The sequence below is a fragment of the Anas platyrhynchos genome, chromosome 33, assembly GCF_047663525.1.
Source record: "Anas platyrhynchos isolate ZD024472 breed Pekin duck chromosome 33, IASCAAS_PekinDuck_T2T, whole genome shotgun sequence".
Taxonomy (NCBI): Eukaryota; Metazoa; Chordata; class Aves; order Anseriformes; family Anatidae; genus Anas; species Anas platyrhynchos.
The window spans coordinates 9,407,756-9,435,114 of record NC_092618.1 but is presented as its reverse complement, the minus strand read 5'-3'; the positions used below and the strand labels follow the sequence as shown (position 1 = coordinate 9,435,114).

Sequence of the window (27,359 nt, the reverse complement as noted above, 5' to 3'; positions counted from 1 at the left end):
CACCACCCCAAAGTGCCACCACTGGTGGGATGTCCCCACGGTGCCACCACCCCAAAGTGCCAAGACCCCATGGTGCCACCACCGGCATGATGTCCCGATGATGCCACCACCCCAAAGTGCCACCACCGGCATGATGTCCCCATGGTGCCACCACCCCATGGAACCACCACCCCAAAGTGCCACCACTGACATGATGTCCCCACGATGCCACCACCAACGTGATGTCCCCATGATGCCACCACCCCGTGGAGCCACCACCCCAAAGTGCCACCACCGATGTGATGTCCCCATTATACCCCCACCCCAAAGTGCCACCACCTCAAAGTGCCACCACCACCGTGATGTCCCCATGGTGCCACCACCCCATAGAGCTCCCACCCCACAGTGCCACCACCCCACAGTGCCACCACCACCATGTCCCCACGGTGCCACACTGGCATGATGTCCCCATGATGCCACCACCCCGTGGAGCCACCACTCCAAAGTGCCACCACTGGCAGAATGTCCCCACGGTGCCACCACCACAAAGTGCCAAGACCCCATGGTGCCACCACCGGCATGATGTCCCCATGATGCCACCACCCTGCAGAGCCACCACCCCAAAGTGCCACCACCCCATGGTGCCACCACTGGCAGAATGTCCCCACGGTGCCACCACCCCAAAGTGCCACCACCAATGTGATGTCCTCATGGTGCCACCACCCCATGGAGCTCCCACCCCGAAGTGCCACCACCCCACAGTGTCCCCACGGTGCCACACCGGCATGATGTCCCCACGACGCCCCCACCCCGCGACCCCTTTCCCCCCACGCCCTCCACACCTTTCCTCCTTCTTTCATTTCTTTTCCTTTTTTTTTTTTCCACATTTTTCTTTTTTCCCACCTCCTCCTGCGCCCCCTCCCCCCTCCGTGTCCCTCTCCGTGTCCCCTCCGTCCTTGTCCCTTCACCTCCCGTCGTCGCGCCGGGCGGCCGGGTGCACCCAGTTGTTGTCGTGCAGCCCCACGCGGCAGCCGGGCGCCTCTTTATCGGGGCGCCGGCAGCACATCCAGTAGGAGCGGCCGTAAGGCAGGTCGTGGTGGTAGGGTTTGGGGTGCCAGCGGCACAGGGACACGTCCCCCTTCTCGTAGTGCTTCTTGCACTGCTTGCAGGGGTCGTCGCGGTACAGGGGGTCGCGGTTCCAGCGCGAGTCGGTGGCCTGCACCCCGAAGGTCTCGATGATGGATTTGAAGTAGTGGCAGGAGCATTTGAGGGCGGCCAAAGCTTGGGTGGGCAGGTAGCTGAAAATTTTCACCATCACGTGCTCGGGCAGCAGCAGCATGTACTGCCGCGGCTCCAGCAGCCGCTGGATTTTGAAGCGGATCTCCAAAAAATCGTGCGAGACGTGGCGGTACAAGCGGCACAGCGACGGGTCCGGTGGCGTTGCCGCCGTCGCCGCCGTTTCCTCGGCCGCCTCCGCCGCTCCCGGTCCCACCTCGGCCGCCTCCTCGGCGCCCGGTAGGAGGAAAAGCTGTCCCGGCGGCGGGTCGTCCTGCGGCGCCGGCAGCCTCACCGTCTCCTCCTTCATCTTTTTGGCGCTGTCCTTGCCGAAAAAGACGCACTGGTCCACCACCCCCGTCACCACCACGTCCACGTGGAAGCCGGACACGCAGTCCCGTGATGCCGATGCCGCCGACGCCTCTCCACCGGCTCCTTCGGTGGCGTCCGGCTTCCCGGGGGGCGCCGTCCCCTCGCCGCACCCCATGTCCACGTCGGGGCCGTCCCCGTCCCCTTTGGGCGCGGCGCTGGCCAGGAGGAACTCCACGTTGTTGGGCAAGGCGTCGCGGGACGGGCTGATGAGCTGGTAGAGGTCGCAGGTGATCTTGTCCTTGGCGCGGGTGCCACCGGCGGCCCCGCACCCCACGAAAACGCAATTGGGGCGCCCACCGCTCGCCGCCGGCTCAGCCGGGGTGGCTCCGGGGCGGTTTTCACGCCCGCTGGAGATGCGGAAGGCGATGCGCACCTCGCCGGGCGCCGGTGCCACCGCGGCGGTGGCCGTGGTGGCCGCGGTGGCGGCGGCGCACTCGGCGCCGGGGTGGCAGAGCCCGTTGTGCCGCGCGCCACCGCGCTGCCGCGACTCGAAGTGAGCCACGGCCTCGGCCACCCGGCTGCAGTCGGCGCTCGCCGCGGGGGTTTTGGCCTCGCCGGCCGCCTCCATGAAAACCACGGGCGCCGCCGGGGGTTGGAAACCTTGCAGGGCCAGCGCCGTGCGCTGCTCCACCAGCGCCACCATCTCGGCCACCGAGAGGAGGTCGGGGGGCTCGCCGCCCCCCTCGCCGTCAGCCCCGTTTTTGCTTTTGCCGGGGTGGTGGCAGCGCCGGCGCCGCTTGGCTTTGGAGCTTTCGCTGCCCCAGTTGCCTTTCACCTTCATGGTGCTGGCGCGGCCGGTGCCGCCGCACTGGTGGGCCACGAAAAAAGCCACCTTCTCCTTGGTGTTGCCGGGTTTGATGACGTACCAAGTGTCCAGCAGCACCCTGCCCTCGTCCGGCGGGGCGGCGGGGGGCGGCGGGGTGTTTTCCGAAGGGGCTCGGGGCCCGACGGGTTCTTCGGGGGCACGGCAAGGTTTTTTGGTGGGGCCGGGGACCGGGCATGGCTTGTTTTGGGTGTAGGTGCCGAAAGGACGCGGGCACCAGAGCTGGAGCTGGGGGAAGGCGTTGGGCTCCATCAGGGCTGCATGGCACGGCCGCTGCGTCGCCGAGCTGCCGGCGCCCGCGCCCAGGCCTGCGGAGAGAAACGGGGACGTTAGCGGGGTCGGCGGGGATGGGGGGGGATGAGACGGGGCTGGAGGGGACGGTGTGGGGCTGGGGGGGGCAGGACGGGGGAATATGGGGCGGGGGGGGAGAGGAAGGGGGTGATATGGGGCGAGGGGGGATAGGAAGGGGGTGATATGGGGCTGGGGGGACAGGAAGGGGACAATACGGGGTTGGGGGGGAAGGGGTGGGCACAGTATGGGGCTGGCAGAGACGGTATGGGGCTGGGGGGACAGCAAGGGGACAATATGGGGCTGGGGGGGGACAGGAAGGGGACAATATGGGGTTGGGGGGGACAGTATGGGGTCGGAGGGGACGGGGTGGGGACAATATGGGGCTGGGGGGGGACAGCAAGGGACAATATGGGAGGGACAGGGTGAGATAATATGGGGTGGGGGGGTCAGGAAGGGGACAATATGGGGTTGGGAGGAATGGGGGGGCAATATGGGGCTGGGGGGGACAGGAAGGGGGATAATATGGGGTTGGGGGGAGAGAGTGGGACAATATCGGGTTGGGGGGGGACAGCAAGGGGACACTATGGGGCTGGTGGGGACGGGAAGAGGATAATATGGGGCTGGGGGGGGTTGGGTGGGGACAATATGGGGCTGGGGGGTACAGGTGGGGGACAATATGGGGCTGGGGGGGACGGGAAGGGGTCAATATGGGGTTGGGAGGAACGGGGGGGCAATATGGGGCTGGGGGGGACAGGTGGGGGACAATATGGGGCTGGGGGGGACCAGGAAGGGGATAATGTGAGGTTGGGGGTGCAGGGGGTCAGTATGGGGCTGGGGGGGACAGGAAGGGGACAATATGGGGCTGGGGGGCGGACAGGAAGGTGACAATATGGGGCTGGGGAGGATGTATGGGGACAGGGCAAGGCTCCTGGGGCCAGTCTGGGGCCGCTATGGGGCCGGTGGGGGCGTTACTGGGGTCACTGGGGCGCACGGGGCCATGAATGGGGCTGGGATGGGGCCATGAATGGGGCTGGGAGGGGGCCATGAATGGGGCTGGGAGGGGGCCATGAATGGGGCTGGGCCGGGGCCATGAATGGGGCTGGGAGGGGGCCATGAATGGGGCTGGGCCGGGGCCATGAATGGGGCTGGGAGGGGGCCATGAATGGGGCTGGGAGGGGGCCATGAATGGGGCTGGGAGGGGGCCATGAATGGGCCCAACCCAGGCCCCGCCCCCTTAAGCCACGCCCACCTCAAGCTCCGCCCCCGCGCGCACCTGCCCCAGGCCCCGCCCCCAACCCCTAAACCCCGCCCCCAACCCCTAAGCCCCGCCCCCCGCGCACCTGCCCGAAGCCCCGCCCCCCGCGCGCTCTCGCCCCGCCCCCTCACCGGCGCCGCCGGCTCCGGCCGGGGGAGGAGAGGGAGGAGGGGGCCCGGCTCTTAAAGCGGCCGCGGTGGCCGCGCGGGGGGTGGGCCCCGTCCGGCTCGCGCCGCGCGGCCCTTTTAACCGCCGGCCGTTTGTCGGCGGGGGCTGCGCGCGGCCCGCAGCCAATCAGGGGGCCGCGCTCGGGCCATGCCCATATATGGACGGCGGCAGCGCGGCGGCGGGCGGGGGGGCGGGAGCTGGGCGCGGGGGCGTGGCCTCAGGAGAAAGGGGGCGGGGCCAAGCGGGAGGGGGCGGGGCCTCCTCCCCCCCGCCCTCCCCAGGGCCCCGGGGACGAACCCGCGCCGCGGCCCCCGCGCGCCCCCGCCCCGGGCCCGGCCCCGGGTCCTCGCCCCGAGCCTCCGCTGCGGGCCCCGGGCCCGGAGCCGCCCCCACCGCCGCTACCGGGCCCCGCCGCCGAAGCAGGCCTCGGCCGGCCCCGCAGGCCGCAGCCCCGGTCCCTCCGCTCCCCGCCGCCGTTACCCCGCCGCCGCCCCCGGCTCCGGGCCCCGCCCGGCCCCGCCCGGCCCCGCCGCCCCTCCCCCGCTCACCGGGCAGGTGCCGGGCGCGGCCGCTCCGCCTCTCCGCGCCGCTTCCGGGGTGCCTCACGCATGCGCACGGCCGCCGCGCTCTGCGCATGCGCCGCGGGGAAGGGGCTGATGGGAATTGTAGTTCCCTGCCCAGCGGCTGACTCTGCGCATGCGCAGTGCGAAAGGCGAGTTACCTGGCGCCACTGCGCATGCGCACAGATGCATGCTGGGAGATGTAGTCCCCAGCTGGGGGTAACCTTAGGGTGGTGCCACCCCCCCCCAGTGTGTTCTCCCCTCCCCCCCCCCTCGGCGAAGATATGACGTCACACGAGCCACTGCATTACGTCACAGCTTTCTTTGGGGGTACAAAGCTGGGGCCAAGCAGCCCGGGGTACCCTGGGACCACCCCCACCCCCCCCAGCACCCACAGGTGTTAGGGACCCCCCCTCCAGACCCCCCCCCCCCCCAGCACCTCAGGGTGTCAAGGACCCCCCCCCCCAGACCCCCCCCCAGCACCTCAGGGTGTCAGGGACCCCCCCAGCACCCAAAGGTGGTAGGGACCCCCCCAGACCCCCAGCACCCAAAGGTGTCCAGGACCCCCCCCAGACCCCCCCCCAGCACCCAAAGGTGTCAGGGCCCCCCCAGACCCCTCCCCCAGCACCTTACAGTGTCAGGACCCCAGCACCCAAAGGTGTTGGGGACCCCCCCCCAGACCCCCAGCACCCAAAGGTGTCAGGGACCCCCCCCCAGCACCCAAAGGTGTCAGCCCCCCCCCACCCTCAGCAGCAGCTCTCAGCCAGGGGGTGCCCCCCCGGAGTCGCGGGGCACCGGGCGAGACCCCCCCACGGCCACATAGCGGCGGGGACCCCGGGGGGGTCCCCGGGGGGGTCCCCGGTGGGGTCTTGGGGGGCAGGGGGCACCCAGGCGGCACCGCTGCCACCCGCGCCGCACCTCCGCCTGCACCTGGAGGGGGGAGGGCACGGCGACAGGTCACGACATATCGCGATATTACGCCCGACGAGTCGTGACAGGGTCTGGTATGTCACGACAGGGCGCGGCACAGCCCGAGGCGGCGCGATATGTCGCGATATGTCGCGATATATGTCGTGTCCCCCCCCCCCCCGTGTCGCGACATGTCGTGACACGCACCTCCTTGTTGACGAAGCAGTAGAGGATGCTGACGATGAGGCCCTGGGGGGGAGGCACCTGGGGCTTGGGGGGGGGGGGGGCACCCCCCTGCCTGACCTCTCTGCCCCCCCCCATTGCCCCCCCATTGCCCCCCCCATTGCCCCCCTGCACCCCTTGCCCCCCATTACCCCCCCATTGCCCCCCTGCGCCCCCCCACGCCCCCCATTGCGCCCTCCCTGCCCCTCCCACCCCCCCATTTCCCCCCACACCCCACCCCACGACCCCAGTTGCCCCCCCACGACCCCAATTGCCCCCCCCGGTCCCCCCCACGCCCCCCCACGCCCCCATAACCCCCCCATTACCCCCCTATTGCCCCCCTGCGCCCCCCACGCCCCCCATTGCGCCCTCCCTGCCCCTCCCACCTCCCCCATTCTCCCCCACACCCTCCCCACGACCTCAATTGCCCCCCCACAACCCCAATTGCCCCCCCCCGGCCCCCCCCCGACCCCCCCACGCCCCAATAACCCCCCCATTGCCCCCCCACGCCCCCCCACTGCACCCCCTGCGCCCCCCCACGCCCCCCATTGCGCCCTCCCTGCCCCTTCCACCCCCCCATTCCCCCCCACACCCCACCCCACGACCCCAATTGCCCCCCCCCCGGTCCACCCTGCCCCCCCCACGCCCCCATAACCCCCCCATTGCCCCCCTATTGCCCCCCATTCCCCATCACGCCCCCCATTGCGCCCTCCCTGCCCCTCCCACCTCCCCCATTCTCCCCCACACCCCTCCCCACGACCTCAATTGCCCCCCCACGACCCCAGTTGCCCCCCCCACTACCCCAGTTGCCCCCCCATTACCCCCCTATTGCCCCCCCTGCGCCCCCCCACGCCCCCCATTGGGCCCTCCCTACCCCTTCCACCCCCCCATTCTCCCCCACACCCCTCCCCACGACCTCAATTGCCCTCCCACGACCCCAGTTGCCCCCGCACGACCCCAATTGCCCCCCCCCACGACCCCCCCAACCTGGCTGGAGGAGAGCAGCAGCTGCAGGAAGAGGCGCACGAGGCGCACGGTGCCGCCCGCCTGCTCCTCCGCACCAGCGCGAAGGCCACCTCGTGCACCCCCAGCAGCGGGATCAGCGTCAGCGTCGACTTGGCCAGCCTGTGGGGACACCGGGGGACACGCTCGGGGATGGGGACACGCGTGGGGACACGCTCGGGGACGGGGACACGCGTGGGGACATGGGTGGGGATGCGCTCGGGGAGCTTATGGGCACGGGGAATGCGCCTGGGGATGTTACGTGGATGGGGACAGGCATGGGGACACACGTGGGGACACTTCTGGGGACATTACACAGATGGGGACACTCATAGGGACACATCTGGGGACGTTATGTGGACGGGGACACACGTGGGGACACACCTGGGGACGCTTCTGGGGACACTACAGGGTTGGGGACACATGTGGGGACACACTTGGGGACATTATGTGGATGGGGACACTCATAGGGACACATTTGGGGACATTACCCTGATGGGGACAGGCATGGGGACACATGTGGGGACACTTCTTGGGACACTACACAGATGGGGACACTCATAGGGACACATTTGGGGACGATATGTGGATGGGGACAAGCGTGGGGACACATGGGGACACACCTGGGGACATTATCCTGATGGGGACAGGCATGGGGACACACTTGGGGACACTTCTTGGGACATTACAGGGATGGGGACACACCTGGGGACACTTCTGGGGACATTACACAGATGAGGACACTCATAGGGACACATTTGGGGACATTATGTGGATGGGGACACGCGTGGGGACACTTGGGGACACACCTGGGGACGTTATCCTGATGGGGACAGGCATGGGGACACATGTGGGGACACTTATTGGGACATTACCCTGATGGGGACAGATCTTGGGACACGCCTGGGGACATTACAGGGATGGGGACACACATGGGGACACATTTGGGGACACACTTGGGGACGTTACACAGATGGGGACACTCATAGGGACACATTTGGGGACATTACCCTGATGGGGACACACCTGGGGACATTACAGGGACAGGCTCAGGTGTCCCCATACACACCCCAGTGTCCCCTTGTCCTCATACACACCCCGGTGTCCCCACACCCCCCCGGTGTCCCCGTGTCCCCGCGTGTCCCCACCTGACCCTGCAGTCCCCGCGGGCCACCTGATGCGCCCGCACTTTGGCCACCAGGATGCGGACGATGCGCACGAACACCACGAAGTTCACCTGCGGCGAGGGGAGGGGACAGGGACAGGCGGTGACATCCCCGTGCCCGTGTCACCCCCCCCGTCCCCGTGTCACCCCCCTGTCCCCGTGTCACCGTCCCCGTGTCACCGTCCCCGTCCCCGTGTCACCCACCGCCACGGCCATCAGGATGGGGCAGCGGATGATCCACCACACGGCCGCCTTCTCGTTCCTCTCCCAGCACCTGGAGCGGGGACGGAGCTCGGCGCTGTCCCCCCCTTGGGGGACACCGCCTTGGGGACAGTGGTGTCCCCTCCGGGTGACAAAAAGGGGGGGGGCACAAAGGGACTCACCCTCGTTCTCGTAGAGGTAGCGCACCACCACCCACGGCACCACGAAGAGCACGGGGGCGCCTGCGGGGACGGGGTTGGGGACGGGGGGTTGGGGACCGCGGCGTGGGGACAATTGGGGACACGGGGGGGACATGTGGCTCACCCCAGCCGAGGAGGAGGAAGGCGGGGAGGCAGCGGTCACCCGAAAAAGTGGCCAGGACCAGCAGCTTGTGCAGGAAGAGCCCCTCGGCCAGCAGCCACCCGTAGTTGGCACCCACGCAGTACTGGGTCAACGCCTGCGCCAGCCGGCACCCCGCCACCGCCTGCCGGGGGACACCACGGGGACACCGGGGTGGCACCGGTGGCACCAGTGGCATGGTGGCAGCACCAGTGGCACGGTGGCGTTGCCATTGTGGTGGCACCAGCAGCGTGGTGGCATTGCCAGCGTGGTGGCACCTGGTGGCACCTGGTGGCACAGTGGCACCAGAACCATGGTGGCATTGTCCTTGTGGCACCATGGTGGCATTGCCATCGTGGTGGCACCAGCAGCGTGGTGGCACCAGCAGCGTGGTGGCATTGCCAGTGTGGTGGCACCTGGTGGCACCTAGTGGCACAGTGGCACCAGCACTGTGGTGGCATTGTTCTTGTGGCACTGTGGTGACATTGCCATCATGGTGGCACCTGGTGGCATGGTGGCACCAGCAGCGTGGTGGCATTGCCATTGTGGTGGCACCAGCAGCATGGTGACACTAGCAGCGTGGTGGCATTGCCATCGTGGTGGCACCAGCAGTACGATGGCACCAGCAGCATGGTGGCATTGCCAGCGTGGTGGCACCTGGTGGCACCTGGTGGCATGGTGGCACCAGCAGCATGGTGGCACCAGCACCGTGGTGGCATTGTCCTTGTGGCACTGTGGTGGCATTGCCATTGTGGTGGCACCAGCAGCGTGGTGGCACCAGCAGCACGTGGCATTGCCATCATGGTGGCACCTGGTGGCACGGTGGCACCAGCAGCATGGTGGCATTGCCATCCTGGTGGCACCAGCAGCATGGTGGCACCAGCACCGTGGTGGCATTGTCCTTGTGGAATTGTGGTGACATTGCCATCGTGCCTGGCACCTGGTGGCACCTGGTGGCACAGTGGCACCAGCAGCACGGTGGCACCAGCACCGTGGTGGCACCAGCACCGTGGTGGCATTGTCCTTGTGGCACTGTGGTGGCATTGCCATTGTGGTGGCACCAGCAGTACGATGGCACCAGCAGCATGGTGGCATTGCCAGCGTGGTGGCACCTGGTGGCACCTGGTGGCATGGTGGCACCAGCAGCATGGTGGCACCAGCACCGTGGTGGCATTGTCCTTGTGGCACTGTGGTGGCATTGCCATTGTGGTGGCACCAGCAGCGTGGTGGCACCAGCAGCACGGTGGCATTGCCATCATGGTGGCACCTGGTGGCACGGTGGCACCAGCAGCATGGTGGCATTGCCATCCTGGTGGCACCAGCAGCATGGTGGCACCAGCACCGTGGTGGCATTGTCCTTGTGGAATTGTGGTGACATTGCCATCGTGCTGGCACCTGGTGGCACCTGGTGGCACAGTGGCACCAGCAGCACGGTGGCACCAGCACCGTGGTGGCACCAGCACCGTGGTGGCATTGTCCTTGTGGCACTGTGGTGGCATTGCCATCGTGGTGGCACCTGGTGGCACCTGGTGGCATGGTGGCACCAGTAGCACAGTGGCATTGGCATTGCCATTGTGGTAGCACCGGCAGCGTGGTGGCATTGCCATCGTGGTGGCACCTGGTGGCACGGTGGCAGCAGCACCGTGGTGGCATTGTCCTTGTGGCACCATGGTGGCACTGCCATCATAGTGACACCAGCAGAACCAAGATGATGACGGCACCGCCACCGTGGTGGCACCAGCAGCGTGGTGGCACCGCCACCGTGCTGTCACTAATGTCACCGTGGTCCCCCCATCACGGTGACACCGGGAGAACCAACATCACGATGGCAGCGCCACCGTGGTGGCACCAGCCCCGTGGTGGCACCGGCACCCACCTCAGAACCCCCAAACTTTTGCGTTCTCCCCCCATGAATTCCCCCCCAGCGGGCGTCCCCCAACCCACGTGTGCCCCCTCCCCACCCCCCACCCAAGGGTGCCCCCCACCCATGGGTGCCCCCACCTGCTGGCTCAGCAGCTGCAGGGGGTCACCGAGGCCGGGGCGCAGGTGGCGGTGCAGCAGCGGTCCCGCGTCAGGATGGTGCCCGCCCGCAGCACGAAGGAGAGGAAGAGGTTGGCGTGGATGTAGTTGCGGGTGCAACGCAGGCGCCTGGGGGGGGGGCGAGGGGTAGCACCCAAGGGTGCCCGGCAGCACCCGTGGGTGCCGCTGGCAGCGCCCGATCCCCCCCCCCGGTACCTGAAGAGCAGCAGCAGCAGCAGCGCCAGGAGGAGGGAGATGAGGGACAGGGAGTAGCCCACGGTGTAGACCAGGCGGAACTGCTCCAGCAGCCAGGCGTGCTGCTGTGGGGACGCGGGGACAGCGTGGGGACACTGGGACAGCGTGGGGACACTGGGATGGCGTGGGGACACCGGGATGGTGTCGGGATGTGGGGGCAGCGTGGGGACGTGGGGACAGCAGGGGACATGGGGAGACTGCGTGGGGACACCAGGATGGGGTGGGGACACTGGGATGGCGTGGGGATGTGGGGGCAGCATGGAGACACCGGGACAGCAGGGGGACATGGGGACAAGGTGGGGGACACAAGGATGCCACGGGGACCAGCTCGGGACACACGCTGAGGGGTGCTGGGATGTGGTGGCACACCGGGATGGGGCACGAAGCATGGCACGGTGCAGCACGGCACGGTGCAGCATGGCACGGTGCAGCACAGCATGCTGCAACATGGCATGGCACGGCGCAGCATGGCATGGCATGGTGCAGCACGGCACCATGCAGCACAGCATGGCACGGTGCAGCACGGCACGGTACGGTGCAGCACAGCATGGTAAGGTGCAGCACAGTGCAGCATGGCACGGTGCAGCACGGCACAGCACCGTACGATGCAGCACAGCATGGTGCAGCACGGCATGGCACAGTGCAGCAACGGCATAGTACGGTGCAGCACGGCACGGCACGGTGCAGCATGGTACGGCACGGTGCAGCATGGCATGGCACAGTGCAGCACGGCATGGTACGGTGCAGCATGGCACGGCACGGTGCAGCATGGTACGGCACGGTGCAGCATGGCACGGTGCAGCATGGCACGGTGCGGCACGGCACGGCACGGTGCAGCATGGTACAGCACGGTGCAGCATGGCATGGTGCAGCACGGCACAGCACGGTGCAGCATGGCACAGTGCAGCATGGCACGGCACAGCATGGCACGGTGCAGCACAGCACGGTACGATGCAGCACAGCATGGTGCAGCACGGCATGGCATGGTGCAGCATGGCATGGTGCAACACGGTGCAGCATGTCACGGTGCATCACGGCACGGCGTGGTACAGTACGGCACGGTGCAGCACAGCACGGTGCATGTCACAAGCACGGAATGGTGCAGCTCAGCACGGCACGGCACGCTTCATGTCACGGTGCAACACGGCACGGCGCACGTCACTGCAACACAGCACGGCACATCCTGGCACGGGATAACAGCACATTTTATGGCACAGCACGGCACGGCACGGCACGCTGCAGCACAGCTCACTGCGATGCAGCCCCCCCTTTGCTCCCCCCCCCAGCTTCGTGCACGTATTTTGGCACCGCCCAGGCTGCGTCCATCATGTCGCGGCACCTCGCAGCGTGGCACGGCACGGAATGGCACAGCACGGCGTGACGCAGCATGGTGTGACACAGCACAAGATGGCACAGCGTGGCACAGGATGGCACAGCATGGCACGGGATGGCACAGCGTGATGTGGCACAGCACGGTGTGACAAGGGACAGTGGTCACAGTGTGACATGGCACAGCACGGCACAGAATGGCACGGTGTGACGTGGCACAGCACAGCGTGACACGGGACAGTGGTCACAGTGACATGGCACAGCATGGCACGGAATGACACGGCATGAAATGCACGGCATGACATGGCACAATGTGACATGGCACAGCACGGAATGCCATAGCATGACATGGCACGACATGGCACGACATGGTGTGACATGGCACAGTGTGTCACAGCACGGCATGGCACGGCACGGCGTGACAAAGAATGTCATGGCATGGCACAACATGCAATGGTGTGACATAAAATGGCACAGCACGGCATGACACGGCATGGCGTGACATGTCACGACATAGCAAGGTGTGACATGGCACAGCGTGTCACCGCATGGCATGGCACGGTGTGACACAGAACATCACGGCATGGTGTGACATGTGATAGCATGACATAAAATGGCACGGCATGGCGTGACACGGCACGACACGGTGTGACATGTCACGACATAGCAAGGTGTGACATGGCACAGCGTGTCACCGCATGGCACAGCACGGCACAGCGTGACACAGAACATCACGGCATGGTGTGACATGTGATAGCATGACATAAAATGGCACGGCATGGCGTGACACGGCACGGCCACGGCGTGACATGTCACGACATAGCAAGGTGTGACATGGCAGAGCGTGTCACCGCATGGCACGGCATGGCACGGCGTGACACAGAACGGCACGGCACGGCGCGACGTACAACGGCGTGACATAAAACAGCACGTCACAGCGTGGCATGTCACGACATAGCATGCCATATCGTGACACGTCACGCTGCCATCGCCACCCACCTGCAGCGGCTGCTCCTGCTCCAGGTCCTCGCACTGCGAGTGGTCCCTCCAGGGCCGCCCGGTGCCATCGGTCACCCACTGCCCATCGGGGCCGCAGCGCCGGGCCACCACCCCGCCCTGCACTGGCCACCACGGCCACCACCGCGTCACCGGGGGGGGGCCACCACCAAGTCCCCCGTGTCCCCCCACCCCCCTGCAGCGTCCCTTACCTCGGTGGTGCCAGGGCAGGTACCAGGGGCAGGGCACGGTGGCGGTGCTGTTGGGGGGCGCGTCCCCCCAGCACACGTACATGTCAAAGCTGCGGTTGCAGACGGGACCTGGATGGGGGGGGGTGGGGGGTGGGTGTTTGTGTGTCCCCCCACCCTCCCCGAGGTGTCCCCAAACGTTGTCCCCACCCCGTGTCCCCGTGCTCACCGGGTGCCGGGGGTCGAGGCGCAGGCGCAGCTCGCAGGCGTGCCGGTACTGCTGCCACGCCGCCAGCGTCGCCTGGGCAGAGCGCTCGCCCTGCAAGGGGAACGATGTCACCCCCAGGGCCACCACCGTGGGGACAATGCCATGGGGACACCAGCATGGGACCACCAGCATGGGGACACCACTGTGGGGTCACCACTATGGGGCCACCACCATGGGGATAATGCCATGGGGACATCACCATGGGGGACACCAGCATGGGGGCACCACCATGGGGACATCACTATGGGGACACCACCGTGGGGACAATGCCATGGGGACATCAGCATGGGGACACCATCGTGGGGACACCACCATGGGGGACACCAGCACGGGGGGCACCACCATGGGGACACCACTATGGGGACATCACTTTGGGGACACCACCGTGGGGACAATGCCATGGGGACATCAGCATGGGGACCACTAGCATGGGGACATTGCCATGGGGGACACCAACACAGGGACACCACTATGGGGATACCACTACGGGGACAATGCCATGGGGACATCAGCATGGGGACACCATCGTGGGGACACCACCATGGGGGACACCACTATGGGGACAATGCCATGGGCCACCACCATGGGGGCACCACTATGGGGCCACCACCATGAGGACAATGCCATGGGGACACCACCATGGGGGACACCACTACGGGGACAATGCCATGGGGACATCACCATGGGGGACACCAGCATGGGGACACCACCACGGGGACACCACTATGGGGACATCACCATGGGGACACCACTGTGGGGATGACATGGGGGCACCACCATGGGGACAATGCCATGGGACATCACCATGGGGGACACCAGCATGGGGACACCACCATGGGGGGCACCACTACGGGGCCACCACCATGGGGACAATGCCATGGGGACATCATCGTGGGGGCCACCACCATGGGGCCACCACAAGGCCACCAGCTTGGGGACACTGCCATGGGGCCACCCACCATGGGGGGCACCACCTGGGGAGGGTCCTGGTGGTAATGGGGGGACCTGGGGGCGATGAGCTCCTGGGGGGGGACATGGGGTGATGGGGGGGTCCTGGGGGTGATGGGAGGGACCTGGGGGGCAATGGGGTCCTGGGGGGGGACATGGGGTGACGGGGGGGTCCTGGTGGTAATGGGGGGGGTCCGAGGGGTGATGGGATCCTGGGGGGGGTCCTGGTGGTGATGAGGGGGTCCTGGTGGTGGTGGGGTCCTGGGGGGGACCTGGGGGTGTTGGGGGGGTCCCAGGGGTGATGGGGTCCTGGGGGGGGACATGGGGTGATGGGGGGTCCTGGTGGTGATGGGGGGGTCCCAGGGGTGATGGGGGGGACCTGGGGGTAACAGGGTCCTGGGGGGACCTGGGGGTGATGGGGGGGTCCGGGGGTGATGGGGTCCTGGGGGGGTCCTGGTGGTGCTGGGGGGTCCGGGGGGGCCTCACCTCTGCCCCACGCAGGACCCTGGTGAGCAGGGGGGGGGGCGTTTGCCCGGCGCCCCATGACGGCAACAGCAGCTCCTGGGGCTGTGGGGGGGGGGATGGAGGGAAAGGGAACGGGGGAGGGGGGGGGGGCACCGGAGGGGATCGGTCCCGTGCCCCCCCCCCACCTTTTTTTTCCCCCCCCCAGGCCCCCTTTTACCGGCGCCGCCCCCCCCCGCTTTGACGCGCTCGTTTCCAGGGAGCCGCGGGAGGCGCCCGGCCGGCACGGGGCCCGACGGGGGGGTCCGGGACCCCCCCCATTTCCCCACCGGGACCCCCCCCCACTACCTGAACCCCCCCCCCTTTAAACCCAGCCCCCCCCCTCCCGGTGCCACCCCCGTCCCGTCGCACCGGAGCCCCGTGGGACACCGGAGAGGTGGCAGCCGTCGGGGGGGGGGGGGGCTCCAGCAGCCTCCTGCCCCCTTCGTCCCCCCCCCCCGGTGTCCCGAGCCCCCCCCCCCCGGTTCCCACACATCCCCCCCCCCCCCCCTCCGGTCCCCCTGTGCCCCCCGGTTGCGCCCCCCCGGTGCCCTCCCGGTGGCCCCGTTCCCCTCCGCTTCACCCCGAGGCGCCCCCCCTCGGGTTCCCGTAGCCCCCCCACCAAAAAAGCCGTTTCCCGGTGTGCCCCCCCCTCCTCATCCCGGTGCCCCCCCCCCCGGTTCTCCCGGTACCGGCTCGGCGCGGGGGCTCCGCCGCCCTCGGGGCACCGGCACCGGCTCCGGCGGCACCGCCCCCGGGAGAGGCGGGGCGGGGGCCGTGGGGGGGGGCACACCGAGGTGGGGGGGGGTCACCGGTGCCATCCCCAAAATCCCCCCCCCCCCAGCCCCCGTTATTACCCCCCCATTGCCCCGTACCCCGCTCTTGCCACCTGCCCCCCCCCCCCCGAAGTGTCCCCACGCCCCCCACCCCCACCCCGTGGGACCCCCCCCCTCCTCGTGGGACCCCCCCCCTCCTCGTGGGACCCCCCCCCCTTCGTGGGACCCCCCCCATGTGTGTGTGACCCCCCATTGCCCCCCATTTACCCCATTGCCCCCCATTATCCCATTGCCCCCCCATTACCCCATTGCCCCCCCATTTACCCCATTGCCCCCCATTATCCCATTGCCCCCCCATTATCCCATTATCCCCCCATTTACCCCATTGCCCCCCCATTACCCTATTGTCCCCCCCATTTACCCCATTGCCCCCCCATTACCCCATTGCCCCCCATTATCCCATTGCCCCCCCATTATCCCATTACCCCCCCATTTACCCCATTGCCCCCCCATTACCCTATTGCCCCCCCATTTACCCATTGCCCCCCCATTGCCCCCCAACACCCCCATTACCCCATTGCCCCCCCATTTACCCCATTGCCCCCCCCATTACCCCATTGCCCCCCCCATTTACCCCTTGCCCCCATTATCCCATTGCCCCCCCATTATCCCATTGCCCCCCCCATTTACCCCATTGCCCCCCATTATCCCATTACCCCCCCATTATCCCATTGCCCCCCCCATTTACCCCATTGCCCCCCCATTATCCCATTGCCCCCTATTGCCCCCCAACACCCCCATTACCCCATTGCCCCCCCATTATCCTAATGCCCCCCTATTGCCCCCCCATTACCTCCTGTCCCCATTGCCCTCCATCACCCCGTTATCCCCCCCACCCCATTACCTCTCCCCACCCCATTACCCCCCCAGTAACCCCATCACCCCAATGCCCCTCCACACCCATTACCCCCTCATCACCCCATTACTCCCCCTACCCTCCCCACCCCATTAGCCCCCATCACCCCAATACCCCCCCACCCCATTACCCCCCCATTAACCCCATTACCTCATTACCCCCCACCCCATCACCCCATTACCCCCCCATTAACCCCCCCACCCCATTAACCCCACACCCCATTACCCCCCATCACCCCATTACCCCCATCACCCCATTACCCCCCCCATCACCCCATAGCCCCCCCCTAGCCCCCAATTATCCCGTTATCCCAATGCCTCCCTATTGCCCCTTTGGCCCCCATTACCCCCCCACCCCATTACCTCCCCCATTGTCCCCTGTGACCCCGATGCCCCTTATTGCCCCATTACCCCCCCACCACCCCATTACCCCCTCTGCCCCCCATTGTCCCCTGTGACCCCAGTGCCCCCCTATTACCCCATTACCCCATCACCCCCTCGACCCCATTACCCCCCAATTAACCCCACCACCCCATTACCCCCATCACCCCATTACCCCCCAGTCCCCCATTGTCCCCTGTGACCCCAATGCCCCCCTATTGTCCCATTGGCCCCCATTACTCCCCATCACCCCCCAATGCCCCCCCCCACCCCATTACCCCCTATCAATCACCCCATTACCCCCCCATCACCCCATTGCCCCCCCTAGCCCCCAATTATCCCCGTGACCCCAATACCTCCCTATTGCCCCATTGGCCCCCATTATCCCCTATCACCCCATTACCCCCAATACCCCATTACCCCCCCATCACCCCAATGCCCCCCCTAGCCCCCAATTATCCCCTGTTATCCCAATGCCTCCCTATTGCCCCATTGGCCCCCATTCCCCCCCCCACCCCATTACCTCCCCCATTGTCCCCTGTGACCCCAATGCCCCTTATTGCCCCATTACCCCCCATCACCCCATTACCCCCTCTGCCCCCATTGTCCCCTGTGACCCCAGTGCCCCCCTATTACCCCATTACCCCGTCACCCCCCTCGACCCCATTACCCCCCAATTAACCCCACCACCCCATTACCCCCATCACCCCATTACCCCCCCAGTCCCCCATTGTCCCCTGTGACCCCAATGCCCCCCTATTGCCCCATTGGCCCCCATTACCCCCTATCACCCCATTACCCCCCCCATCACCCCATTACCCCCCCTAGCCCCCAATTATCCCCTGTTATCCCAATGCCTCCCTATTGCCCCATTGGCCCCCATTACCCCCCATCATCTTATTACCCCCCAATGCCCCCCCCCACCCCATTACCCCCCCATTACCCCCATTGTCCCCTATGACCCCAATGCCCCCCCCATTACCCCCATCACCCCATTACCCTCCAATTAACCCCCCCACCCCATTACCCCCCACCCCATAACCCCCCCCACCCCCCCCACCCTCCCCTCCCCAGCCAATCACAACCCCCTCGATTTGCATAAACCACGCCCCCCTCCGTTTCCATTCACTCCCGTGCGGCACACAACGGGTTAAACCCGGCAGGGGGGGAGAGGTGGGCGTGGCCAGGCCGGGGGTGGGCGTGGCCACGGCGGCCGGGCCGAGCCCAGAGGGGGGCGTGGCCAGGAGGTGGGCGTGGCCACGGCGGGAGGACCGAGGCCTGGAGGGTGGGCGTGGCTACGTCGGGGGGGGGCGTGGCTACGTCGGGGGGCGTGGCCACGTCGGGGGGCGTGGCTTGCCCCCCCCCCCCCCCTCGGCGCGCGGCGCTGAGGTCACGGCGCGCGCCGAGGATGGTGGCGGGCGCGTTCCCGATCGCCAAGCTGCTGACGCTGGGCGCCCGCCAGCTCAGCCGCCCCCTGGCCGCCCGCATCAAGGCCGGGGCCCGCGCCAGCCCCTTCTTCCGCGCCTACATCTGCCTGCCGCCGGCCCAGCGTGAGTGAGGCGGAAAGGGGGGGCTCCGCGGGGCGGCCAATGGGAGGGCGAGGCGGGTGAGCGGCGGCCAATGGGAGGGCGCGGCGGGGCGAACGTTGGCCAATGGGAGGGAGAGGGGGGCGGGATTAGGGAGGGCGGGGGGAAGCGGGGGAGTGACGGCGGAGTGGGCCAATGGGGAGAGGGGATGGGAGAGGGTGGAGGCCAATGGGAGGGCGCGGAGGGTGGGCGGGGGAAAGAGGGGGAGTGATGGCAGCGCGGCCCAATGGGGGGAGGCGCCGCGGAGGGCGGGCAGCCAATGGGAAGGCGGAGAAGGCGGGCGCAGGGAGGGCGGGGCGAAGGGGGTGGATTGACGGCCGCGCGGCCCAATGGGGGAGGCGCCGCGGGGTGGGGCGGCCAATGGGAGGAGGAGGCGGAGCGGAAGGGGGGTGACATTGAGCGGCGGCCCCCGCAGTGTACCACTGGGTGGAGATGCGCGCCAAGATGCGGATCATGGGCTTCCGCGGCGCCGCCGTGAAGCCGCTCAACGAGGAGGCGGCGGCGGAGCTGGGCGCCGAGCTGCTGGGCGAAGCGATCGTGTTCGGCGTGGGCGGGCTCTGTATCTACCTGGAGTACGCGCGGCAGGCGGGGCAGGCCCGGCGCCGCGAGGAGGAGCAGGCCGCGGCCTTGCGCGAAATGGCGGCCGGCCTAGAGCGCATGCGCGCCGAGCTCGACGAGCTGAAGGCGGCGGCCAGCGGAGGGGGCGGGGCCGAGGTGAGCTCTGCGCACGGCCCCGCCCCGGGCTCTGCACACGGCCCTACCCCCGGCGCTGCGCACGGCCCCGCCCCCGGCCCCGCCCATTAAAGCGCCCTCGCGCTCTTCCCGCCGGCGGCCCCCTCGGGGGGCGGGGCCGCAGCGCGGGGGCGGAAAGGGGGCGGGGTAGGTGAGAGTGGGCGTGGCCTCCCAGCCTTATAAGGGAATGCGGGCCCGGATTGGAGGAGCTGAGCGAAGTGGGCGGGGCGTTGGCCCTGTGGGGGCGGGGCCTCGCTCAGCCTTAGCAGGATGGGGGCGGGGCTGGTCCCTTCGCGCGGGGGGGGCCAAGGGTTGGGGGCGGGGCTTCGAAGAAGGGGGCGTGGCCACAGGCAGTGGGCGGAGCCCTCAGCCCCTCCTAGGGTCCACGTGGCTGAATGGGACGCCCCATTTTGGGGGGGGGGAGGCGTTGTGACCCCCTGTCCCCCCCCCCCCAGTGACAAGTGACATTAAAGCGATGCCGCAGCCGCCGTCCCCTGTCCTTGCTGTCATCGGGGGAGGACACGCGGGGGTCGCAGCCCCCCCCCCCCACGGGGTCGGGTGACACCGAGTGACACAGGAGGGGGTGTCCCATAGAAAAGAACCGCCTTTATTGGGGACTTTTGGGGGCGTGGGTGGTGGGGGGGGAGCAAATGGGGGTGGGCCCCCATTTACACCCCCCCCCTATTTTTCTTTTTAAAAAAAAGGTGGAAAAAATCAACAAAAGTGGCGTAAAAAAAGAGCCTGAATGCGTGTGTGTGTGCTGGGGGGAGGGGCACAGTGTAGGGGGGGAGCAGCCCCCCCCCTCGGCCGGTAAGGCACAGCCTGGGGTGGGGGGGTCCAGCCCAGTGACCCCCCCACCCCTCCACTGGGCTGAGGGCTGGGAGGTGGAGGGGAGGGGGAGTGCAGGGTGGGGGGGGCTGGGGGGTGCTAGGGGGCACCCCGCTTCCGCAGCTCCACCACGAATGCTGGGGGGGGGGGAAAGGCGGTGTCATTTGGGGGGGGTCCTTAAGGTGCCCCCCCATTTTCCTATGGCCCTTACCGTCCCCCTTGCCCCCCCATTTTCTTCTCTGCCCCCCCATCACCCCATGCTCCCCCGCCCATTTGTCTATGCCCCTCATTTATCTCATAGCCCTCCCCTTTTCCCTATGCCCCCCCCATTTCCTTATGACCCCCCCCATTACCATATTGGCCCCCCCATTTCCCCCCCCAGCACCCACCCTCAATGATCTCCTCCTTCATCTTCTGCAGCTCCCGCCGCACCTCCTCCAGCAGCTCCTGCACAGGAAACAGGTTGGGGTGTGGGGGTGTCCCCCAAATCCCCCCCCCATGACACCCCCAAACGTTGTGCCCCCCCCCTCAATACCTGTTTGAGCCGTTCCAGGTCGGGCTCATCCGCAGCACTGGGGGGCTCGGTAGGGCAGCCGACTTCATCCTGATGGGGGAAGGGGGCAGGTTGGGGACCCCCCAACCTCACCTGGGCCCCCCCAGGTTATTCCCAGCCCCCCCATATTCCCTTCCTGGACACCCCCAACCCACCCCCCCAAATCCTCAGCACCCCCAAATCCTTTCCCAAGCACCCCCCCACACACACATCTCCCCCCAACCCTACCTCGTGGGCACCCCCAGATCTCCTGCACCCCCCCCAAAAAAAATCCTGCCTCTATACCCATCCCCTCCCCCAAATAACCCCCCCCCAACCCCTCACAGCCCCCCAAACAGGCCCCCACCTTGGCAACGTGCTGCTCGCCTTCTCCCACGGCCTCCTCACAGGCTCTGCGGGGAGAGAGCAGCGAGTTGGGGGGGGGGGGGGCGCGACCCCCACCCCCCAAAAAAAGCCCCCTAAACCCGCCCGCACCTGCAGGACTACAACTCCCAGCATGCCCCGCTGCTGCCCCCCCATGGCCGTGCATGCTGGGGCAGCAGCGGGGCATGCTGGGAGTTGTGGTCCCCGCACTCACCCGCGGGCTGCGCTGCGGTCCTAGCGCCCGGCTCCGCGTCGTCCTAAAGGGGTGGGGGGGTGGGGTCTTGAATTGGGGCTGGGGGGGGGGGGGCACCCCAAAAGCGACCCGGGGGGGGCACGGGGGGGGGGGCGACCCTCACGTTGGTGCCGTCCTCGTCCCTCTTTGGTGCTGGCTTGTCCCCCTGCAGGGTGGCCTTCCTCCTGGGGGGGGGGATTTTGGGGGAGGGGGGGGTCAGCATGGAAAAAAGATGCCCCCCCGCCCCCCCAAAAAAAAAAAAAAGCCCCCCCCCCCCGAATTTCCCCTCACCGTCGGGCCAGCATAGCGCTCATCTCCTCCATCAAGCCCCCCCCGCCCCCCCCACCCTTGGGGGGGGCGGCAGGGGGGGGCCCCCCACTGGGTGCCTCATCCTGCGGGGAGAAATGGGGTGAGCTGAGCCCCCCCCCCCAAATTTTTAACCTCCCCCCCCCCCCAAATTTTTCACCCCCTTACCTTGCCGACTTTCCTGAGTTTAGCCCCTGCAATGGCAGCAGCGAAGCCGGAGCCCCCCCCCGAGCCCCCCCCGGCAGCCCCCGCACCCCCAGGTAAAGGGGGGGCTGGCGGGACCCCAGCGGTGGGGGGGGGTCCTGGTGGTGGGGGGGGGCCCGGAGGTGGGGGGGGGCCGGGTGGTGGTGGGGGTCCCCCTGGGGGTCCGGCCGGAGCAGCTGGAATTGGGGGGAGAAGGGTTTTTATTGGGGGGGGGCTCAGGGGTGAGCCCCCACTGGTGTGTTTTTTTTTTGGGGGGGGGGGGGGGGGCTTGGGACCCCCCCCGTCACCCACCTGTAGCCGCCACACGCCGCTCTGGCTCCTCCGGTGCCTGCCTGGGGGGGGGGTAGAGGGTCAGATCTGGCCCCCCCCCAAAGGCACAAGGACCCCCCCCCCAAAGCACAGGGACCCCCCCCAGTAGGGATGGGACCCCCCCCAATAGGAATAGGACCCCCCCCCCATAACACACAGACCCCCAGCACCCCCCCCAACCCCCTATAGGGTTAAACACCCCCCCAGGGCACCCACAGACCCCACCCTGTGTGTGGGGGGGGCACCCACAGATGCCCCCCCCGACATGGGACCCCCCCCAAAACATGGGACCCCCCCCAATCCCCTATAGACCAGAGACACCCCCAAAAACACCCCCCAAACCCCCCCAGCACAGGGTGTCCCCCCCAAATACGCTGCCCCCCCCAGCACCCATGGGCCCCCCCAGCACCCATAGCCCCCCCTCAGCACCCATGGCCCCCCCCCCAAATTTTTTTTTTGGGGGGGGGTGGCACCCACCTCTCCTGGCTCTCCTCGGGGGGCTCCGGCTCCGGCCAGGGCTGCGAGGGTCCTATTGAGAGGAGGGGGGGGGGGGGCATCACAGGGTGTGTTTATAAGGGGGGGGGGGGCATTCAGGGGTGCCCCCCCCCGGCCCCACCCAAGGGTGCTCACCCTCCTCCAGCGCCCGCAGCGCCCGCAGGACGGCGTCGGCGAAGAGGGCGGCCTCGCGGGGGGCGCTGAAGCTGAGCCCCCAGACCCAACGGGGCCCCCGCCACTGGTGGAACTGGGGGGTGGCCTGGCTGTAGCGCAGCCCCCGCCCCAGCGGGCAGTTCAGCACCACCTGGGGGGGGGGGGGGCTAGTGAGCACCCATGGGTGCACCCCGGCACCCATGGGTGCTCCTTAAGCCTCCCTCCCTGCGCCCATGAGGGTCCTGTAACCCCCCTCCCATGTTAATGGGTTTCCCGTAATCCCCCCCCCAAGCACCCAGGGACCCTATAGCACCCCCCCCCCCAGCACCCATGGGTGCACCCCAGCACCCATGGGTGCTCCTTAAGCCTCCCTCTCTGCGCCCATGAGGGTCCCGTAACGCCCCCCCCATGTTAATGGGTGTCCCGTAATCCCCCCCCCAAGCAGCCAGAGGTCCTGTAGCATCCCCCCCCAGCACCCATGGGTGCACCCCAGCACCCACGGGTGCTCCTTAAGCCTCCCTCCCTGCGCCCATGAGGGTCCTGTAACCTCCCTCCCATGTTAATGGGTTTCCCGTAATCCCCCCCCCAAGCACCCAGGGACCCTATAGCACCCCCCCCCAGCACCCATGGGTGCACCCCAGCACCCATGGGTGCTCCTTAAGCCTCCCTCCCTGCGCCCACAGGGGTCCCGTAACCCCCACCCCATGTTAATGGGTGTCCCATATTACGCCCCCCCTCCCCCAAGCACCCAGGGACCCTATAGCACCCCCCCCCAGCACCCATGGGTGCACCCCAGCACCCATGGGTGCTCCTTAAGCCTCCCTCTCTGCGCCCATGAGGGTCCCGTAACCCCCCCCCATGTTAATGGGTGTCCCATATTCCCGCCCCCAAGCACCCAGGGACCCTATAGCACCCCCCCAGCACCCATGGGTGCACCCCAGCACCCATGGGTGCTCCTTAAGCCTCCCTCTCTGCGCCCATGAGGGTCCCGTAACCCCCCCCATGTTAATAGGTGTCCCATATTCCCGCCCCCAAGCACCCAGGGACCCTATAGCACCCCCCCAGCACCCATGGGTGCACCCTAGCACCCATGGGTGCTCCTTAAGCCTCCCTCCCTGCGCCCATGGGGGTCCCGTAACGCCCCCCCTCCCTACGTTAATGGGTGTCCCCTAATCCCCCCCCCAAGCACCCAGGGGTCCTGTACCATCCCCCCCAGCACCCATGGGTGCACCCCAGCACCCATGGGTGCTACTTAAGCCTCCCTCTCTGCGCCCATGGGGGTCCCGTAACGCCCCCCCCATGTTAATGGGTGTCCCATAATCCCCCCCCCAAGCACCCAGGGACCCAATAGCACCCTGCCCAGCACCCATGGGTGCACCCCAGCACCCATGGGTGCTCCTTAAGCCTCCCTCTCTGCGCCCATGAGGGTCCCGTAACGCCCCCCCCATGTTAATGGGTGTCCCGTAATCCCCCCTCCAAGCACCCAGGGGTCCTGTAGCATCCCCCCCCAGCACCCATGGGTGCACCACAGCCCCCTGTGCACCCATGGGTGCCCCGTAGTTCCTCCTCCTCCCCCCCCCGCATGGGTACCCCATAATAACCCCCCCCCCCAGCACCCAAGGATCCTACAACACCCCCCTGCACCCATGGGTGCCCCCTAGCCCCCCCGCATCCCTCAAAACCCCATTAACCCCTACACCCACAGGTGCCCCCTTGCCTCCCCCACCCCCCCCCCCAGCACCCATGGGTGCCCCCATACCCCCACCTCCCCCCATGGGTGCACTATTGCACCCCCCCACATGCCCTATAACCCCCCCTGCACCCATGGGTGCCCCGTAGTTCCTCCTCCTCCCCCCCCCGCATGGGTACCCCATAATAACCCCCCCCCCCAGCACCCAAGGATCCTACAACACCCCCCTGCACCCATGGGTGCCCCCTAGCCCCCCCGCATCCCTCAAAACCCCATTAACCCCTACACCCACAGGTGCCCCCTTGCCTCCCCCACCCCTCCCAGCACCCATGGGTGCCCCCATATCCCCACCTCCCCCCCATGGGTGCACTATTGCACCCCTCCACATGCCCTATAACCCCCCCCTGCACCCATAGGTGCCCCCTAGCCCCCCCTGCATCCCTCAAAACCCCATTAACCCCTACACCCACAGGTGCCCGCCCCCCCCAGCACCCATGGGTGCCCATACCTGAAGTTACCCCACACCCCCACATGCCCTATAACCTCCCCCAGCACCCATGGGTGCCCCGTAGCTCCCCCGCATCCCTCAAAACCCCATTAACCCCTACACCCACAGGTGCCCCCTTGCTTTCCCCCCCCCCCCCCCCCCCAGCACCCATGGGTGCCCCCACCTGCTGGTCGGGCTGCATCTTGCGCCCCACCAGGCGGAAGGCGTGGTTGCCAGGGTGGTGGTAGAGCTGGACGCAGCTGGGGGTCTGGGGGCCCCCCCCCGCCGCCACCCACTGCTTCTGGGCCTCGTCGTAGAGCAGCACCGTGGCGCGGGCGCTGCACAGCACCGTCTCGCTGCAGGGGGCACCCATGGGTGGGGGCACCCATGGGTGGGGGCACCCATGGGTGGGGGGGGCAGGATATCAGCACCAGCAGCCAGTATGGGACCCCCCCCTTGCTGTACATGTGGATGGGGATCCCACCCCCCCACAGCACCCATGGGTATGGGACCCCCCCAGCACACGCCCAGCACCCATGGGTGGGGGTAGCACCCCCAATATGGGCACCCATGGGTGCGGGGGGCATGGCAGCAGCACCAGCACCCATCATGGGACCCCCCCCCAGCTGTACACGCAGAAGGGGATCCCCCCCCTCCCAACTAGCACCCAAGGGTGGGGGGCCATGGGTATGGGACCCCCCAGGACATGCACGACACCAGGGGGCACCCATGGGTGCTGGCACCCCAAAATGGGAACCTCCCCAGTACCGGTACCCACAAATGAGGAACCCCCCCCCTCCCCCAGCACTCCCTCCACTAGCACCCAAGGGTGGGGGGCCACGGGTATGGGACCCCCCAGCACCCATGGGTGGGGGGATCCCCCCAATATGGGCACCCATGGGTGCTTCCACCCCAGAAACGGACCCCCCAAGAACCGGTACCCACAAATGAGGAACCCCCCCCCTCCCCCAACACCCTCTCCACTAGCACCCATGGGTGGGGGGGGGGGCATGGCTATGGGACCCTCCAGCACCCACCCAGCACCCATGGGTGGGGGCAGCCCCACAATACGGGCACCTATGGGTGCTGACACCCCAGAAAGGGACCCCCCCCAGAACCAATACCCACAGGTGTGACCCCCCCCTCCCCTCCCAGCACCCATGGGTGGGGGGGGGGGGGGGCATGGCTATGGGACCCCCCAGCACCCCCCCAGCACCCATGGGTGGGGGCAGCCCCCCAATACAGACACCCATGGGTGCTTCCACCCCAAAACAAGCCCCCGCCCCCGTACCAGCCCCCCCCCTCAGCACCACCCCCTAGGGGTGAGCCCCCCCTCAGGGCACCGGCACCCATGGGTGGGGGCACCCCAACACTTGGGGTTCCCCGCGGGGTGCTGCCCCCCCCCGCCCCCCCCCCCCCTTTTTCCTTCCTCTTCCCAACGGCTCCGGCCGCGGCCCCGCCCCTGGGCGGGCACATCCTGGAGGGGGGGGGGGACACGAAGGGAGGGGGGGGGCAGTGTTTGTAGCGGCCCTACCCAAACACCGCGGGACCCCCCCGGTGCCCCCCCTCCCCCGGTAAAGCCCTCGGTACCCTCACTGCTACCGGCCCCCCCCCCCCCCCCGGGGGGTTTCCGGGCCCCCCCCCGGTGCCATTGACCCCCCCCAGGTGCTTCCAAGCCCCCTCCCCGGTGCTACCGGGACCCGTCCCGGTAATACCGGAGCCCCCCCGGTGCCACTGACCCCCCCCCGGTGCTTCCGAGCCCCTCCGGTGCTACCGGGACCCCTCCCGGTACTTCGGGTCCCCCCCCTCGGTACTACCGGAACCCCCCCCGGTGCACCTCCCGGCCCCCCCCCCGGGTCTTTTGAGCCCCTCCGGTGCTACCGGGCCCCCCCCCGCTACTCCGGGTCCCCTTGCCCAGTACTACCAGAACCCCCCCGGTGTCACTGACCCCCCCCCCGGTGCCACCGCCCCCCCCACCCCAGGTGCTTCTGAGCCCCTCCGGTGCTACCGGGACCCCCCCGGTGCTACCGGAGCCCCCCCAGCCCCCCCCCCCAGAGCCAATTCCCGGTGCTTCCGGCCCCGTTCCCGGTTCGGGGGGGGCTGTGCCCGGGCCTGGCCGCTCACCTCATGCTGGCGGCGGCGGCTGGGGCCGGGCCGGGCCCTTCCGGTAGCGGCGGCGGCGGCAGCGGCGGGGCGGGACCGGGGAAGGTGGGGGGGGGGGCGAAGGACCCGGCGGCCGCGACCCGGCTCTAAGCCACGCCCCCTTTTTCCTGGCCACGCCCAT

General features: G+C 68.2%; 3 protein-coding genes across 3 annotated transcripts; 1 reads left to right on the top strand and 2 right to left on the bottom strand.

The window, feature by feature from the left end:
- Positions 1-840: 840 nt before the first annotated feature.
- FBXO46 (F-box protein 46) lies at positions 841-15,892 on the bottom strand. The gene is given in 17 exon segments (XM_072030247.1): positions 841-2,757; positions 4,712-4,853; positions 5,840-5,881; positions 6,842-6,915; positions 6,918-6,979; positions 8,005-8,093; positions 8,226-8,296; positions 8,405-8,464; positions 8,547-8,706; positions 10,563-10,624; positions 10,627-10,709; positions 10,797-10,900; positions 13,164-13,280; positions 13,373-13,480; positions 13,578-13,667; positions 15,051-15,131; positions 15,758-15,892. Coding segments are annotated over 17 exon segments (3,288 nt in total). The 5' UTR covers positions 15,887-15,892; the 3' UTR covers positions 841-943.
- Positions 15,893-18,478: 2,586 nt separating this feature from the next.
- On the top strand, positions 18,479-19,658 carry OPA3 (outer mitochondrial membrane lipid metabolism regulator OPA3). The gene is made up of 2 exons (XM_072030264.1): positions 18,479-18,687; positions 19,139-19,658. Exons 1-2 carry the CDS (start codon positions 18,546-18,548, stop codon positions 19,525-19,527), a joined length of 531 nt encoding a protein of 176 aa, XP_071886365.1. The 5' UTR covers positions 18,479-18,545; the 3' UTR covers positions 19,528-19,658.
- Positions 19,659-20,041: 383 nt separating this feature from the next.
- VASP (vasodilator stimulated phosphoprotein) lies at positions 20,042-27,351 on the bottom strand. Its single transcript, XM_072030248.1, is given in 14 exon segments — positions 20,042-20,420; positions 20,673-20,730; positions 20,819-20,871; positions 20,874-20,887; positions 21,183-21,228; positions 21,414-21,456; positions 21,556-21,616; positions 21,723-21,823; positions 21,906-22,117; positions 22,233-22,273; positions 22,728-22,779; positions 22,881-23,049; positions 25,260-25,431; positions 27,200-27,351. Coding segments are annotated over 14 exon segments (1,065 nt in total). The 5' UTR covers positions 27,205-27,351; the 3' UTR covers positions 20,042-20,382.
- Between the last annotated feature and the right edge of the window lie 8 nt (positions 27,352-27,359).

What these genes read in the sequence shown, in the direction of transcription:
- OPA3 (XM_072030264.1), top strand. Translation starts at nt 18,546, where the DNA reads ATGGTGGCGGGCGCGTTCCCGATCGCCAAGCTGCTGACGCTGGGCGCC. An exon ending in CTGCCTGCCGCCGGCCCAGC is followed by an intron (nt 18,688 to 19,138) that starts GTGAGTGAGGCG and finishes CGGCCCCCGCAG; the next exon opens with TGTACCACTGGGTGGAGATG.